The 19,312-nt window shown below is 34.8% G+C and overlaps 1 protein-coding gene across 4 annotated transcripts in view; it reads left to right on the top strand.

The window, feature by feature from the left end:
- CTNNA2 (catenin alpha 2) overlaps positions 1-19,312 on the top strand; it is a 1,167,663-nt gene that overhangs the window by 1,105,088 nt on the left and 43,263 nt on the right. For all 4 annotated transcript variants that reach the window (XM_015112724.3, NM_001266343.1, XM_077958576.1 and 1 more), the window contains 2 exon segments: positions 12,755-12,860; positions 16,858-16,992. In XM_015112724.3, the coding sequence (XP_014968210.1) occupies positions 12,755-12,860; positions 16,858-16,992 (241 nt within the window).

Here is a 19,312-nt window from a genome sequence, read left to right as displayed (position 1 = left end):
ATGATTATCCAATCCATTAATAGCATCACTTGAACAAATAATCTCATTAAAGTGAATAATGAATCTGGTCATGTTACTAGTTTTGATCAGGAGCACATTTTATAATTCTCTAGATTATATAACTGGTCAAGGCACAGTTATAAAAGATATATCTGAGGGGTCTTATTACATGGTGTTAAATAAGGCACATGTCTGTTAGTCAAAGTATAGTTTTAAAAGTGAGAAGAAGGTGTCTTCAATTTCCTAGGAATTTCATATCATTTTATGCTGATTTAAATAATGAAATGTCTAGGGAGCTACTAGTTACAGTTTTTCCCACCACGTGATGAGTAGTTTTGTGCTCTTTTTGTTAGGGCACAGGGAGGAGTATAGTAATTAATGACTAGAGAACCAGAGTAGACTGTGTGTTTGAAATGCAACATAGGAAGTTGAGGCTTCATTGCTGCCTCCATCTGCACAGCCTGTTTTTTTACAGACAGCTGAATAGTGCCTTTCTTTGTGGCCTCTCACCTAAGTTCACTATATTTGACCTTACACATTGTTATTATTGCCCTTCCACTTGCATATTCCACTTCAAGGAGGAATAATTTTAGGTCCGTAACTCTAAACATTCTTAAGTACCATTTTCTCTTATTTAAAGAAATGGATATAACTGATTAGGAATTGAAACTTGGCTACCTTCCTTAATGTATATGTGTAAAGGGCATGTGGGTACACAATACCCTGGCATTTATTATCTTATTATTTTATTCTTATCACTAGCTAATTCATTAATTTGATTCAGTAATCTCAATGATATCCACTCCATTATTATTAAAATTGGAAGGGTTCTGCCTCATTATATGTGTAATAACTTCTTCATGGAAGATAAAACTGATTATGCCTCATGTCTTTTTCCCACTCAGTTCTTGACTTCCATCTCATCGACAATGGCAGAAGCACCATCCTGCATGGAGTGAATTCATGCTTTTCATGTCATTTTTCAGAAAGAAATAGCATGTTGCTAGTCTTGCTTCCAGATAACAAAAGGTGTGCAGATAGCATCAGCTCAAGTTTAATTGTACAGCAAAGAACAAACCTGTTTTTAGAATCAAACTTAAGTTCAAATCTTCAACAGTTTTGAGACCGACTGTCAAATACTGAGCACTAGACTCAGAAATCATATAATCATTCTATGTTTCCCAAACTTGATTTCCTGGCTTAGTTCACATGCTCAGTAATACCTCAGCTGGTCTTTCGGTTCAGATTCTCCACTCATCCAGGCTACATCTGTCCAGTGAAGGGCAGTCATCCAGCTTCCTTTGCACCAAAACTTTCATTAGCTCCTTTTTTCACAGAATAAAAATCCTTGTGTTTGCTCTTCAAGGTCTACCTTTCTTGACCTTTAGGCTTCTGTCCTAATTTTGTAGATGTTTAACGTCTGACCTTACAACCTATTCCAGGAAGTACCTGAAACAGTTCAACTTGTGATTCTGTAGTTCTACCTGAGTTCTTGAAATTCCCCAGATGCACTCAACTGTTCCACTGTGCTGTCTTCATACTGCCTCAGCTGATTAGTAAAATTTCCCAAGCATATTCAGAAGTCTCTGAAAAGTGACTTTTATGGTTCAATACATTTGCAAATACCCTTTTTATGTGCTATATCTCATTATTGGAGAGTCACATTTGGTATTAACGTGTTAGAGGTATTGAGAAGGCATAAAAAATAACTTGGATTAACTCAGAATTTGAATTTTGAATACTAAGTATATTAACTCAGAATATACTGAGGCATAGATTTTTCACATTACTACTTATTACCTTCTCACAAATTAAATGTGAATTAGTTCATAAATGGTGATGTGACGGCAGTGATGCGGTAATACTTTTCCTTGACTTTCTTTTTTGGAGTGACCACTTCACGGGAAAGACTCCAGATATTGACCTTTGCATCAGAATTACCTATGTCCAAAAGAGAGAATGTTTCAAGAATCTATATAAGTAGAGTTAATTATATGGCTTGATGCTCTTTCCAAGGAAACTAAAAACATACTCCAGATGGGACAATATGATTGCTCCTGCATTCAGAACATGAGATTACCCATAGCATCTTTTAAAACCCACAAAATACAAAATCTGCTCTAAGGTAGAAAAACACAAGGGCTATGGGTTGCAATTTTAAAATGGGGAGATAAACCAATGTGGCCAGTCTTCTTGTCGATATTGTCTTCCATGGATAAGAAGACTCAAACTTCTGATGCTTTCATGGATGTGATTTTCTTTTTCTTCCTTTTTTTTTGGCTGTTTTATTTGTTTCTTGTTTCAGTGCCCACTTCACATTATCTGAATGACTGTAGCTCATTTTGACTTGTGCTGTCCAATATAGTAGCCACTAGCTGTATATGACTACTTAAATTGTTTTTCTATTTTGGTATATATCATGGAGTTTACCATCTCAATCCTTTGTAAGTGTATATTTCTATGGCATTCAGCACATTTACATCTTTGTGCAACCATTACCACCCTCCATCTCCAGAACATGTTCATCTTCCTCAACAGATACTCTGTACCTACGGAATGTAAATTCCCCATCTGCCTTCCATTTCTATGAATTTGACTAATATAGGTATTTCATATAAGTTGAGTCATACAATATTTGTTCTTTTGTGACTGGCTTATTTCATTTAGCACAATGTCTTCAAAGTTCATGCCCTTTATATTGTAGCATATACTCAAATGCTTTTCCTTTTAAAGGTTTAATAATGTTCCATTGAATGCATATACCACCCACATTTTCTTTATCCATTCATCTCTTAATGGGCACTTCAGTTGCTTCTACCTTTTGGCTATTATGAATAATGCTGCACTGTACATGAGTGTATAAGTATACAAGTTCCTGCTTTCATTTCTTTTAAGTGTATACCCAGAAGTGGAATTGCAGGATCATATAGTAATTCTTTTAGATGTTTGAGGAATCACAATTTTATTTTTCACAGTGGCTGCACCATTTTACATTCCCACCAGCAATACACAAGTGTTCCAAGTTTTCCACAATGGTCAAATTTCTCCACATCCTTGCCAAAGCTTGTTTTCTGTTTTTCTTGATAGTAGCCATCCTAAAGGATGTGAAGTGGTATCTCATGGTGATTTTAATTTGTATTTCCCTAATGATTAATTATGTTAAACATCTTTCCTATGCTTATTGGCATTGTATATCTCCTTTGGAACAATGTCCAAGTCTTTTGCCCATTTTTCAGTTGGGTTGTTTGCTTTTTTGTTGTTGAGTTGTAGGCGTCCTTGGTATATTCTGGATATTAATTTCTTATCATGAATTACAAATTCCTGATAAAGAATTACTATTTTCTCTTATTTTATTGGCTTTGTTTTCACTATTTGTTGATAGTGTTCTTTGACACACAAAAGTTTTTAATCTTGAAGTTCAACATCTATTTTTTTGTATTATTGCTTATACTTTTTGTGTCATATCCAAGAAATTATTACCAAATCCAATGTCATGAAGTTTTCTCCTGTGTTTTCTTCGAGTTTTATACTTTAGTTCTTATGTTTAGGTCTTTCATCTATTTTCAGTTAATTTTTAAATGAGGTATAACATGAGTACTGCTGCTTCTTTTGCATGTAGATAATCCGGTTTTCCCAGCACCATTTATTGAAAACACTGCCCTTTTCCAAGACCTAAATCTTAGCAAAAATCTTAATACCTTTGTGGAAAATCATTTGACTTTATATATGTAAGGGTCTATTTTTGAACTCCACTCTATTCCATTGGTCTCCATGTCTGTCTTTATGCCAGCATGACACTGTTTTGATTATTGTAAGTTTTAAAATCAAAGTGTGAGGCCTACAATTTTTGTTCTTTTCAAGATTGCTTTGGCTATTTGTGTTGCCTTGAGATTCCATGTGAATTTTAGGATCGATTTTTTAATTTTGGCCAAAAATGCCTTTGGGTTTTGATAGAGATTACAGTGGATCTGTAGATCTCTTTCAGTAGTATTGACATCTTAAGTCTTCCAATCCACATTTATTGAATGATTTTCCATTTACTTTTGTAATTTCAACAATATTTTGTAGTTTTCAGCATGCAAGTCTTCTGACTCCTTGGTTAAGCTTATTCCTAAACATTTAATTTTTTTTGATACTATTGTAAATTGAGTTATTTTCTTCATTTTCTTTTAGGATTTTTTTTATTACTAGTGTCTAGAAACATTTTGTATCCTGCAACTTGCCTGAATTCAGTTATTAGTTTTACCAGGATTTCTTTTTAAGAATCTTAAGCATTTTCTACATGTAAGATCATGTCACCTGTTAACAGAGATAATGTTGCTTCTTCCTTTCCAATTTGAATGCCTTTTAGTTCTTTAACTTGCCTGATTGCACTGGCTGGGACTTCCAGTACTATGTTAAATAGGAGTGGCAAGAGCAGGCATCCTTGCTTTGATCCTAGTCTTAGAGGTAAAGCTTTTGTTATTCACCATTGAGTATACCTAAAGTAAGCTGTGGGTTTTAAAATTTTCACTAAGATGAAATAAAACTGAAACATTGACAGTTTCTTTTAAAACTAAAAACCTGTGTGGTGTTATTTCTGAGGTCTCTGTTATGTTCTATGGTGTATATGTATGTTTTGGTACCAGTACCATGCTGTTTTGGTTACTGTAGCTTTGTAGTATAGTTTGAAGTCAGGTGGCATGATGCCTCCAGCTTTGTTCTTTTTGCTTAGGATTGTCTTGGCTCTACAGGCTTTTTTTGTTGTTACATATGAAATGTAAAGTAGTTTTTTCTAATTCTGCAAAGAAAGTCAGTGGTAGCTTGATGGGAATAGTACTGAATCTACAAATTACTTTGGGCAGTGTGGCCATTGTCACGATATTGATTCTTCCTATCCACGAGCATGGAATGTTTTTCGATTTGTTTGCATCCTCTCTTACTTCCTTAAGTAGTGCTTTGTAGTTCTCCTAGAAGAGTTCTTCACATCACTTGTAAGTTGTGTTCCTAGGTATTTTATTCTCTTTGTAGCAATTGTGAATGGAAGTTCATTCATGATTTGGCTCTCTGCTTGTCTATTGTTGGTGTATAGGAATGCCTGTGATTTTTGCACATTGATTTTGTATCCTGAGACTTAGCTGAAGCTGCTTATCAGCTTAAGGAGTTTTTTTGGGCAGAGACAAGGGATTTTTGTTTTGTTTTGTTTCTTTGTTTTTTGTTTGTTTGTTTGTTTGTTTGAGATGGAGTCTCGCTCTGTCTCCCAAGCTGGAGTGCAGTGGTGCGATCTCGGCTCACTGCAAGCTCCGCCTCCCAGGTTCACGCCATTCTCCTGCTTCTGTCTTCCAAGTAGCTGGGACTACAGGCACCCACCATCACACCTGGCTAATTTTTTGTGTGTGTTTTTAGTAGAGATGAGGTTTCACCATGTTAGCCAGGATGGTCTCTATCTCCTGACCTCGTGATCCGCCCGCCTTGGCCTCCCAAAGTGCTGGGATTACAGGCCTGAGATACTGTACCAGGCCAACAAGGGGTTTTTCTAAGTACATAATCATGTCGTCTGCAAACAGAGACAATTTGACTTCTTCTCTTTCTATTTAAATAAACTTTATTTCTTTCTGTTGCCTGATTGCCCTGGCCAGAACTTCCAATACTATGTTGAATAGGAGTGATGAGAGAGGGCATCCTTGTCTTGTGCCCGTTTTCAAAGGGAATACTTCCAGCTTTTGCCCATTCAGTTTGATATTGGGTATGGGTTTGTCATAAATAGCTCTTATTATTTGGTATGTTCCATCAATGCCTAGTTTGTTGAGAGTTTTCAACATGAAGTGATGTTGAATTTTATCAAAGGCCTTTTCTGCTTCTATTAAGATAATCATGGTTTTTTACATTGGTTCTGTTTATGTGATGAATTACATTTATTGATTTGCCTATGTTGAACCAACCTTGAATCCCAAGGATGAAGTCGACTTGATCATGGTGGATAAGCTTTTTGATGTGCTGCTGGATTTGGTTTGCCAGTATTTAATTGAGGATTTTCATATCAATGTTCATCAGGGATATTGGCCTCTACAACCATCTGATCTTTGACAACCCAGACAAAAACAAGCAACGGGGAAAGGATTCCCTATTTAATAAATGGATGCTAGGAAAACTGGCTAACCATATGCAGAAAACTGAAACTGGACCCCTTCCTTACACCTTATACAAAAATTAAGATGGATTAAAGACTTAAATGTAAAACCCAAAACCAAAAACAAACAAACAAAAACCCTAGAAGAAAACGTGGGTATAACCATTCAGGACAATAGGTGTGGGCAAAGACTTCATGACTGAAACACCAAAACCAATTGTAACAAAAACCACAGTTGAAAAATGGGATCTAATTAATCTAAAGAGCTTCTGCACAGCAAAAGAAACTAGCATCAGAATGAACAGGCCACCTACAGAATGGGAGAAATTTTTTGTAAACTACCCATCTGACAAGGTTCTAATATCCAGAATCTACAAGAAACTTAAACACAGTTACAAGAAGAAAAGCACTATCAAAAAGTGGGCAAAGGATATGAACAGACACTTGGCAAAATAAGACATTTATATGGCCAACAAACATATAAAAAAAGCTCATCATCACTGATCATTAGAGAAATGCAATTCAAAACCACAATGAGATACCATCTCATGTCAGTCAGAATAGAGATCATTATAAAGTCAGGAAACAATAGATGCTGGCAAGGCTGTGGTGAAATAGGAATGTTTTTACACTGTTGGTGGGAGTGTAAATTAGTTGAACCATTGTGGAAGACAGTGTGGCGATTACTCAAGGCTCTAGAACCAGAAATAATACCATTACTGGACATATACCCAAAGGACTATAAATCATTCTACTACAAAGACACATGCATATGTATGTTTATTGCAGCACTATTTACAATAGCATAGACTTGGAACCATCTCAAATGCCCATCAGTGATAGACTGGCTAAAGAAAATCTGGCACATAAACACAATGGAATACTATCCAGCCATAAAGAAGAATGAGATCATGTTAATTGCAGGGACATGGATGAAGCTGGAAGCCATCATTCTCAGCAAACTAACACAGGAACAAGAAAACACTACATGTTCTCACTCATAGTTAGGAGTCGAACAATGAAAACACATGGACACAGGAAGGGGAACAACACACACTGGGGCCTGTCAGGGGTTGGGGAGCAAGGGAAGGAAGAGCATTAGGACAAATACCTAACACATGCAGGGTTTAAAACCTAGATGACAGGTTGATAGGTGCTGCAAACTACCATGCCACATGTAAATCTATGTAACCTGTACATTCGGCAGACATATCCTGGAACTTAAAGTAAAAAAAAAAAAAAAACCTCAAAAAACTAAAACGGGATTTATATAGGACCCAGATATTTTGCTCTCAGACATTTACCCAGAGACATAAAAACTTGTATTTACCCCAAATCCTATACATAAACATTTACATCAGGTTTATTTGTAATAGTCCCAAACTGGAAACTACCCACATGTCCTTCATTGGGCAAATGGTTAAGCAAACTGTGTTACATCTAGGCCATAGACTACTACTCAGCAATAAAAATGCGTGCAATGATTTGGATAAACCTTAAGATAATTATGCTGAGTGAAAAACAGTTATCTCAAATATTGCATACAGTATGATTCCATTTAGATGGCATTCCTGACATAAAATTTTAAAGGTGGAGAAGAGATTCATGATTTAGGAATGTGTTAGGGATGGGTTAAATGGTATAAAGAGTATGAAAGAAACTTGTGGTAATAGTACAGTTTTGTGTCTCAATTGTAGTAGTCACTTGAAGCTATACTTACACAAGTGCATAAAAAATAGTGAAAGATGAATATTCCCTATGAATTTTACCAGTATCAGTTTCCTGGTTTTGCTATTGTACTGTAGTTATACAAGATATTAACATTGAGAAAGGCTGGGAGAAGAATGAATAGGACATTTCTATACATATCTTTGAATTTCCTCAATATCTATAATATTTCAAAATAAAAAGTTAAAAATAGAAGACAGAATTAAATAAATCTAGTTCCTCAGTCACACTAGCCATCTTTTAAGTGTCCTGTAATTACATGTGGCTAATGACTCCATATTGGATAGTGCAGAGTTATAGAATGCCCATCATTACAGAAATTCTGTTAACATTGATATAGACACTCGAATGTCTGAAGGAGCTTTAGAATTCACTTGAAACCTATTCAATGATAGCATTAAAAGAAAATGCTACCCTTGCTACATAAGCCAAATTCAAGGTCTTCTCTTTTAAAGATACTAGTTATTATTCCACAGTTATTCCTCAACTACCAGTAAGGGCAACCACACCACACCATCTGTTATGTAAGCAAAAGGAAATGAGTAATTTTGGTCCCCCACCCCCAGAAATGGCCCAACTATTTTTTTTCTGTTTCCCTTCTCTTCTGTTCACGATGTGGGAAAAGTGGGTCATGTCACTAATTTTGTGCTCATTTAAAGAAACCTGGGCCTTGAAACTTTCTTAGAAGGTGTTACATCATACTCAGAACCACATATGAGATATTCAGGATTTCCCAGATGATTCAAATAATTTTCTTCATTTTACACATGACTTTAACTGCGTTTTAGTAGTTCAAATTTTTATGAATATTTAGACAATTGAATTTGGCAGTTGGCAATTTTTCTTATGTTCTTTTTCTGGGTATTTTTGCATTCTATGTTTATATTTTATAGTAATACATTTACTTATACAGAATTTAAAGATAAAAGGTAATAAAATTTAAAAATAAAATTGTTTGGGAAAGGATTAACTTTTCAATGTATTGTCAAGGGGCAATTGGTTACTGGTTAGAAAAATAGAGTGTGATTCCTATCTTACCCTATACAAAAGGCATAAACTATAGGTGGATTTAATATCTAAATATAAAAAGGAAACTTTAAAATTTTACAATAAGATGGAAGGATATTTTTAATTACCTTGGGATAAGAGCGAGCTTCTTAAAGAATATATGAAAAGCACAAACTATAGTATGAATGATTAATACATTTGACTACAATAAAATTAAAACTTGTTTTTAAAAACTGTAAAAAAAGAAACCTAACATACAGCCAAGACTAGAAGTAATTTGCAATATAACAAAAGATCAGAATCCAAAATACCTGAAGAGCTTAGATAAGCAATTTAGAAAAAGAGTCAATAGAAAAATATGTGAAAGATTTGAAGACAACTCAGAGAAAATATATAAATCATTAATAATGATCAATAAATGATTGAGACAGTCTGTTCTGTCATAACAGAAATGAAAATTAATTTTTTTATAACCATCAACTTGACAAGTGAATACATTTTAACATTGAAACGACTGAACATATCTACAGAAAAATAAATATGCCACTGTCCTCCTCCTCCTGGGTTCAAGCGAACCTCTCATATCAGCCTCCAAGTAGCTGGGACTACAGGATAGTCTTGAGCCTCTGAGCTCAAGCAATCTATCAGCCTCAGCCTCCCAAAGTGCTGGGATTACAGGTGTGAGGCACCATGCCCAGCCAATATATGACTTTAATTAAAGTAACTTGTACAACTATCACCTAGCTCAAGAAACCTTCATATACCTTTTCTAAGTCACAATACCTTTATTCTCGACTAGTTATAACTATTACTTTGAGCTTTTTCAAGATCTGATGATGGTCTATGGAGGGAAAAAGCCCTGAACTTTGTAGCATTTGCTTATGTCCATGAAGTAAATATTCCCATCGTGGCAGATTTTAAGCTCCCAACATTTCAACTGGCTTGCCCAGTTCCTAAAAACCTAACAAATAATTCTTGTATGTATGAGCCTATTCAGCACTCATGTCAATTCTGTCATTTCTTTCTTTGGGTTTCCTTCTGTTTTTTTGTTTTGTTTTGTTTTTTTACTACCTAAGTGAGCATCTTTAGTTTTTAGTTGCTTCTGATAATATCAGTATTATGTAACTTAATGAAATTATTTTCCTTCTGATATTCTGGAAGAGTTTAAATAGCATTGAGATTATCTTCTCTTTAAAGGTTTAGTTAACTCCTACAAGAAACTACCTGGATTTACTTTTTTTTTTTTTTTTTTTTTTTTTAGTGAGTTCTATCTGACAACTTTCTTTCTTCCATGGAAATCAGACTGTTTCAATTTTTCAAAATCTCCTTTCTGGTCCATTTTGATAAATTATATTCTCCTAGAAACTTATTTCATCTGTTTGCACATTTATTTACATGTATTTGAGAAAGCAGCTTTATGATACTTTTTTTTTTTTTTTTTTTTTTGCTTTTCTAAGATTATTGTTCTTTTCTAAGGTTATTGCTCTCTTTTTTATGTTTGGATATTTTTCTCCTATTTTTTCTTGATAGCATTCTAAATATATTTTCTATATCTTTTTGGTTTAGAGCTAGTTTTAGGATTTATTCATAACTTCTATTGTTTTGTTTTCTGACTCATTAATCTGTTTGTAATTTTATTAGTTTTTCCCAACCTCTTCTTTCTGAATTCTTGAGCCATCTATTTAATCAGTGTTTTTTGTAACTTGTGTATTAATGTATATAGTTAAGGCTACTTGTTTTTCTCTGAGCACGTTACTTTACATTCTTAAGAATGAATCATATTTAGCAAAAAGTGTACTAAATTATGATTTAGGACACATAGACTTCGATTCTGTTTCTCTCTGTGCATAGCAGTGTCATTTGGGCATGTTATTTTGTCTTTCTCCCTTGGTTTCAGCTTCCCCAACTAGAAAATGAGAACATATTTGATCTCATAACTTCTATTTTGCTTTCTAATTTTATGAAATATACCCTCATACCCAGGTTGCGACTCCAAGAATTTGAATTGAGTCTACAATGTGAATTCTAAAGTCTCAAACTTTTTTTTCCTAACATACTAGTAAGTCTATGAACTGTAGTCTCTGGTATAATCAAAACGACATGCTTCTTTTCATTCGTTGTCTACAAAATGGGGTCCTGAGCATCAAGCAGATTCAGGGTCTACATAGACATTCTTCACTAACTTGGAGCATTTTGTAAGAATCAATCAGCTGTTGGAAGTTACTATGGAAGGTTCATGAGGAAGCATTTTCCAAGATCCTTTGAAATTCTTGAAATACACAATTGTTAGCAATGAAAGATCAAACAGAATGCAGTCTTATTGAATGGGTTAAGATGAAGTTACAACAAATATTGTGTCAGAGTAAACATCAGAAAATAGATTTTCTAAGGTCTAGAAGTTAGAAATATGAATAACAAGGATATTATTAAACATGGACAGATTCTGTATCCAAGCGTTCCTTAAAAAACAAAAACAATTTATTTTGTGCTGATAAAAATGTTAGGGAATAGCAAACAGATTGTCATAGAATCTTTAACTCATCCGTATTACATAAAATTCACACGTGAAATTACTGTCTGTGTTTTAAAATCTAAATAGCAACTGCAAAATCAAACTACTTTGTGGAAGAGTTAACGTCACTACAACAAAATGAAATACCTTAAGTTGTGTGTCTGTCTCTGTCTTTAAATATTAATACAAACCCAGTATATTTTACTTACTAATGTAGAAAAATCCAAGAAGGGGAATTAGTAGAGAAATTGAACAAAATATCATTCATTTACGTTAGTTTACTGAGAGACATTTTGTCTTCTGTTTTATAAAATGTTATTGTGTAACAATAGCAATCATTGCCCTCTCTATATAACCCTACACGGGCTAAATAAAGGTCTAAATAAATCGCTTCTGAATAGTTTTTCTGTACAGTTCACCACATTTCTAACTATAGGAATGTAATCTTGCAGCCTTAAAAAACACATTGATTTTTATGCACATAAAGAGACTAGTTTAATTAATCATGCTAAAAAATGATAAACATAATTTATGCTTTACCTCTCACAAAAAGGGAAAGAAAAGTTGTGTTACATGCCACATTTTGTTTAAAGATTTATGATGCAGTGTAATTTCCATTTCCCTTATAATAAATATTTAAAAGACATATTAAACACTTCACCTAATTGCAAACCTTATATGAAAATATTAGGGTGATGGTTTGGAAGCACAAAAACATTTACTGTCACTCTGTGCTTTGTACGTTCTTTCATAAATCAGTACCGGAAGCACACAAGCCAACAAAACTCTGAAATTCTGGCCAAACAGTTCCCAGTTATGTGTAAGAGATCATTGCTTCTCAAAATGCCAAACTGGACTTTAAATAACAGAATATAAATATGCTGGACATGATTAGGAAGATAATGCATGTGCATGTATTTTGGCTAGACTCTGCTTAAAATTTTGAATTTTTTCCTTATGACCTGTATAAGCTTGGATAAGTTACCTAGATCATTTTGGGCTCACTTTATTTTCTAAATGGGAGTGATACCTACTTTGCAGAGTTGTTATAAAGTCAAAATGAGGTAGTCTGTACAACAGCTTTTGGTACATGGTAAGCAACTATAAAATTTTCATTTCTCTTGTGATGATCATCTTTTATAATCAGCCATTGTTTATAAATATAGAACTTAATGTAAAAGATAAAATGTGGACATGCACATAAAAATATGGGAAAATATTTCCAAAAAATGACTTAACATAGAAACTGGAGTTAAGCAAGAAAATATTCCAAATTTGACTAATGTGGCCAGTGCCAAATAAAATACAACACTAGACTCCTGGACAAAGGATATGGTAGGTTGGTCTCTTTCCCGTCATTAAGTGGATTTCTAATTATGTTGTATATGTTGTTTCAGAGGCAAAGGCCCATTGAAAAATACATCTGATGTCATTAATGCTGCCAAGAAAATTGCCGAAGCAGGTTCTCGAATGGACAAATTAGCCCGCGCTGTGGCTGATCAGGTAATAGAAGAGGGAAGAGTGGGCACATGCTGAGTGGAATCACTAATTAGTGCTTGGGTTTTGTAATTAGTTTTATGCACCCTATGAAATGCTTCTGAAGAATGAATCAGAGGGGAGAATCACTGATGTTTTACACACTGGTATCTGACTCTCCTGACACTGTGCTGGTGGCAAAGGTAGGTTTAGCTCTGGAGAGAATGCTAAGGCTTCTGACCAAAATTCCTTGAGAAAGAAGAACACATTACTTAGGAGACATCAGCCCCTGAAGAGTCATGGATTGTCCCAGCCTTCCCCATTGAGAAAGGCAACTGTACTACATAATGAAGGGGGGGAAAGCAGATTTTTAAATTTTCATTTTTGGGCTCTTGGTTTAAATATATTTTTAGAGATTCCTACATAATGCCCTCTTTTGTTTACTTCATGGTGCTTATCACATTTAAAAATATATATATTTAATTCATTGCTTTACTTTATTTTTCTGTTGCCCCCAGGAAATTTAGATTGCACATTTTAACTGACTGACAGAATGAATAAAGGAGAGAGAAGAGCAACCTGTCTTGTGGTCAGGGAACTGAATTAGCAGAGCTTTAGGGATGTGATGGGTCATGATTTGATGGTTTAAGAAGTTGTCAAGGACTCTTCCAGGACTAGAATGGAAACTGGAGGTAGCACAGTCAGGGGCATTTGGAGATCAAAGGGCAGAAGCAAGTTGTGGAATTTGGGAGAACATCATGTTTTTAAATATAGAAAGAAGAAAGTAGAACTTCACCTTTTGTTATTTAATATGGATCTCACTCTAATGATCCTCTTCATAATTCATAATAACTTATGCTCCACCATAAATGGGATTATTCCATATGATCAAGAACCTTCAGATTTCAGCTTTATTATAACCCAGACTCAGAGGCATCAGAGATAAATGAAATTCTCAAGAATATCTCTTAATGCTTTCAAACCAAACTAGGATATACATTAAAAGAGTCCTCACCTTGAATGTTTATTTCCATACTTTTCTTTTTATTTGGCTTGAATGGGAACTTTAAAATTCTATTCTAAATGTCTTGTTGCAATTATAGTCCATTTCTTATAAGAGTGTGTTAGGTAGTAGACTTTTCCAGGTAACTAACTGTTGATTATCCCTATAGGCAACAGTGGTTTACAGTTGGAACCACTTCAGATGGATTGTATCATAAAATATAAGTTTTGGAAATAAAATATTATATATACTATTATCTACATGGAAATATTAACATGAATTTGCTTAGTATACTGCAGTACATTGATGCAAGCTGGAGATATTGAAAGAGAATGGCATCCTTCTCCATATATGGCTCTAGTCTCTGATGATCTGATGATTTCTGAGTCTTTGTGTTGCTTATTATAGTTTTCCTCCCTCATTCCTACATATAAGGGATGCTCCTCTAAATACTTTCCGCCTCAGCATCCCAGGCTCTAACTTCCTTCATTCAAGTCAATACCAAATTCACACATCTTGTAAAGGCTGAGAAAACAAAACAAACGAAACCCCAGATGATTTTACTATCAGGATTGCACCTAAGAGTCAATGAATTCTCATTTTATTTTACATATAAGATGGCTAATCCAAGAAATTTTATTGACTTTTGACTTTTGGAGAAACACTTATTGGTTGAGATAACTCAAGTACTATGATAATTTGAGAACTTCTCACAGTTTGTAGGAGTCGAGTGTTAACCCATTGCTATTGCCTAATTTCAGGGCAATATCAACCATGAGGCTTCACAGCATAAACTGAGTTTATTTATTTATTTATTTTTGACCGACTTCCATAAGTATTCCAGAAAGTTCATGTAAAGAAAGGAAGAGACAATGAATGTACTTGAAAATATGCATACAAAAAAATTACCAACTAGAAAAGGCCACATTCTTTTTCTGCAAATGTTGAGAAGAGTTCCGATGTGTAGAGTGACCAGAAATTGACCACCCACCAATTTGCTAGGAAGGACTTCTTGGGAGTGAAAATGAATGGAGTTTGAGTGGCTGTTTCATTATACTTTAAATCTCAATGGCGAAAAGTATTTCTCGGCATCTTCAGGCCCCTCAAGTTCAATAGTTTTGGTTGTGACTTTTGTTTCTGATTTTACCTTTTTGGGCTTTCATTTTCAACTAACTGTGCAACCTGAAGCATAACTAAAAACAGTTGATATGTGAAAAACACATCAAACACTCAAATACACACACACACCCCCCCACACACACACCCCAGGATACTAAATTTATTTTGAGATTAAGTGACAGAGTATTTAAATGCTATTTCACAGTGACTCAAACAGATGAAGTTTAAACCTAACCCTCTTTGTGGCATTATTATTGTCATTAGCTGTGAAATAACTTGCAATTTTTGATAAAGAAATCTTTTATTCAGAAAAATGTTATCAAATGCTGCACCTATTTCCATGATTTAGGAGTTACTTTTCTTGATTCATCATGCCTTTTTAAATGTGTATTTTAACTACTTTGGTTTAAATAATAGAATAGAATGAGTATTACCAAGGACTGGATTAATTACATTTATTTTGCCAGAAAATATTTTATAAAGATTGGAGATATGCGTGCCATATAAACTTTTTACGGACTGTTGCATTTCTAATTACTGTTCCATTGAGATAGAACTCTGTTTAATTTGCTGCAAGGTATTTGTATCAAAAGCCTTGTCAGCCCTCTGGGGAGATATCATTTTAAAGTTAATTCCTTTCTGTGTATGGGTCCCTGGAGTAAGATAAATATTACAGTATGAAGTACTTGTAAGAAGCTAAAAACAGTCTCTGTGGAATTCTTTCTTGATAAATGCAGTTAGTGAAAAAATACCACAATGGTAAGTGTTAAATATAAAAAATATCCCTTTATCATTTATTCAATAGATGGTTATATGTAATCACTGGCTTTACAGTATTGATAAAAGAATTTCCTTTCTTGAGCTTGAGGGAAACTTAGCTCAGAGTCTTTCTCCCATCCTCTTATTCTAAATAAGATACTTTAGTTGTGGCTGTAGGTACTTATTTCTTACAGTATCAAGGATTTGGTGATTTTATGTCCTTTACAAGTGTCAAATTGATACAGAACAATTAAATGACCTGGAAGTAGCTCAAGCTGAACCTTTGATAGCAAAAGAAATATACAGGTATCTCAATTCCTCAGTAGCCATTGGCATTGGAGCCTCAGAAATGTTTTCAGGAGGCACGTAAACGTCTCTAGAAGCGTTCAGCCAAGCCTTGTGTGTGCTTGATGGACACCCGCCTACTTTGGTCATAATGAAAATTCAGACTCCTTAGCCAGAGTTAACTCTGGTGCATCCATTAAAGGGCTCTGTTGCTACTCTTACGAACTTCTTTCAGCTGGCTTCAAATAATTCTATCAAATCTGTTTTTCTTACAGTGGTCATGAACCATTTCAGTCTCTCACTTAAAGGCAGGTTATTTTGTTGCTTAAAGTTTGATAAATATTAAATTCCAAAAAGTGTAATAAACTTTTTCATAAATGAATGATACATTTATTAAAGAATCAAAGGAAACGAATTGATTTTCTTCCGCCGATGGACTGGATTGAAACTGTCCCCTATGCTTGGCAGAGAGTGCCACACAAAGTGATTTACTTCTAGCATTCTTTGGTCCTCTGAATTAAAATAACATTTCACATAGTGAAAGTTGAAGAAAAATGTAAAATATTTAGGTTTCTTTAGAGTTTAGAAGACAGCAGGTAAAAATACTCATAAACATGTATAGAAGTCCCAATAAGACTTTTTGGAATATCTTCGATATTCTTCTGATACAATTTAATTAAAGTAGAGCCAACCATTCTAAACTACAGTCTGTGGCCTTTCTAAAATGCACTGTGAAGTTAAATGAATGTAATTAAGGTATATGACACTGAAACCTTTTCTTCCTGCAGCTTTTCTATAACAAATGTTAGAAACTGAAGAATACTTACTAATCAAGATCACTCTTTTAATGTTTTATAGTGTCCTGATTCAGCATGTAAGCAGGATTTATTAGCCTACCTTCAACGAATTGCCTTGTATTGTCATCAGCTTAATATCTGCAGCAAGGTGAAGGCAGAAGTGCAGAATCTGGGAGGAGAGCTCATTGTGTCAGGGGTAAGCTGGACTTGGGCTTCACAATGTAAAGTTCCCACCGTTGTACTTCCAAGGCAAACATTCTTGGCAACAGTACTGCTAAAAACACCAAACTACAGTGATTTATAGGGAGGGTTTTTTTTTTTTTAATATTATCACCATTATTCCAGACCGTACAATAACTCACAAAGAGCAATTTGATTTTCCAATTACCCTGTGTTTATTCTAGCCTTGTAAAATCTCCTTTCTTCACAAGAAAACTAATTTTGTAGTCTGGAAACTCATTGCCAAGCTGTGACTATTAAAATTATTTGGGGCTTTTGTATATTTACTCATTGTGAGTCTACTTCTTTTTGTTAGTGCTAGTAATTTTCATTCTCTGTTCGGGAGCCAGCCTCTCTATGTGTGGATTGTGTTCACATGTTAGAGACGATGAAAACAATAGGAATTCATTCATCAGGTTCCAATGCATACTAGGTTATCAGTAACCCTTGAAAGCCAGAAGATGTTTGAGTTTAATACAGGTTGATGTGCTGTTGCCAAAAACTAACATAATTGTCAAACACTAACAATTATATATTCTTTGCTCAATCACTCCAGTGTTTCGTTTCTCATGAAAATATAATTATCTAGTCCATTTTTGTCAAATTCCTAGAAATAAGTTCAATGAATATTTAGAAGAATCACAATTTCTTGGCAAGATTTCCAAATATGTGTTGAGGTTCTTCACCTTGGCTTCTTCTCCTCCCTCAACCCCTTTCTCTCAACACAGGGTGCCATTTGTTGCAAATTATTTGCAAGTCCAGAAATGTGGCTCTGACACCTTAGTTCTTTTCCCAGTCAGACATGATGCTACCATTTCAAGTGAGTAATTACAGGCACATAATATTATCGGCATGGTGAATACCTTATGAAAATCAGACTAATCACAAAGCTCAGTTCTTCCTGAAGCCATTTTTGGAAATTTAGAAGTTTGGCCATTTGGTAAAAATATGTGGACAAATCATTCTTGAACCCAAATATTTTTGTCCCCATATTGTTTGAGTTGCAGAAAACATAGCTGGGAAAAGAACTGATCTGGCTTGCATAGAGACACCATCTGGAAAGCCTGTTTCATGCAGTCCCACCTAGAGCCCAGTAAATTGGCTATTTTGTGCCTCTTCCCAAAGCACAGTCACCTCTTTGCATTTCCAACATGATCCTGCTTCAACATTCTTCAACAACCAAGAGCAATCTGTCTTGCAATGTGTCCTTTCTGCCAAGCTGGTAATTACCAAGATTCTCTCGCCAAGAAGTGATCAAATCATCGCATCTTCCTTGCTGCCTTTCTTATCTTCAGCCTTGATGGTATAGTTTCCCATACCACTCAGCTTTCATGTCCATCTGTATATAGCCCCTGTGGAACTGAGTGCTTTTTGTTCAGCTTGCCTCGTGTGCTTTTATTTGTTACTTTCTAATCTTATTATTTACGTGGATGCACAAAGCATCTTTGTGGATCTCAGACTCCACAACCTCATCTGGGCAATTTTTACTAGCAGAGCCGCTCTCCATCATCCTCTCAGTACCCATTGTTTGTCACTGCCTCCAAAGCTTCATTGCCATTGTATTTTCCTCATTTAGATGTAGTCCAAACCATCACTGGCTTTTATCACTTGCACTGTTGGCTTTTATAGAGGTGTTTGAGATTGGGAACACCATCAAGAAGCCTGTTTCCTTCTTTGAGTCTTGTTGGCACAGTTCATAAATCCTTGCATGGGAGAAGGCTTCTTTTAGAAGAATGTTGTACAACTTGATAATAATTCTAAGACAAATGCATTATAAAAAGTTTGCTATATATGCTCGGTCATGGGCCTGCTCTTGGCTTCCTAATGATTTATTCCAAGCTTGATTGCTGTTTGGTGCCACACCTACATCTGTAGTCTGCTGTCTTTGCCAATTCTGCCTCCATCTTATTCTTCATGCTCCTTCACTGACGGCCAATGGAGAAAAGAAAAAAAAAATGAATATGCTTACTGTGCAAAATAGCCACAAATGACTGCTTTCAAAGTTCTGAAAGAGTCAAGAATGGGAGACCCCATACACACACATTTTCAATGATTTTGCCAAGAAAGTTACACCCTTTTATTTTGTTACATGGCATGACAAAGTTGCTGTTTTTTTCTTTTCCAGGAGAAGCCATCATAGTTTAATGTATAATCAAAAAAGAAATACTTAAATCTTCTTTCTTTTTTCCCTGTGTTTATACACATGGGATTCAAAGCCATGGCTTCTCTGAAATGTATGAATGTCCCCAGGAAAGTTACATTTGTTAGAAGTCAACCTCTCTACCAAAACAAAGAGA

This window comes from Macaca mulatta, chromosome 13 (genome assembly GCF_049350105.2).
Source record: "Macaca mulatta isolate MMU2019108-1 chromosome 13, T2T-MMU8v2.0, whole genome shotgun sequence".
Lineage (NCBI taxonomy): Eukaryota > Metazoa > Chordata > Mammalia > Primates > Cercopithecidae > Macaca > Macaca mulatta.
The sequence above is the reverse complement of the archived record's forward strand: the minus strand, read 5'-3'. Positions and strand labels throughout refer to the sequence as shown.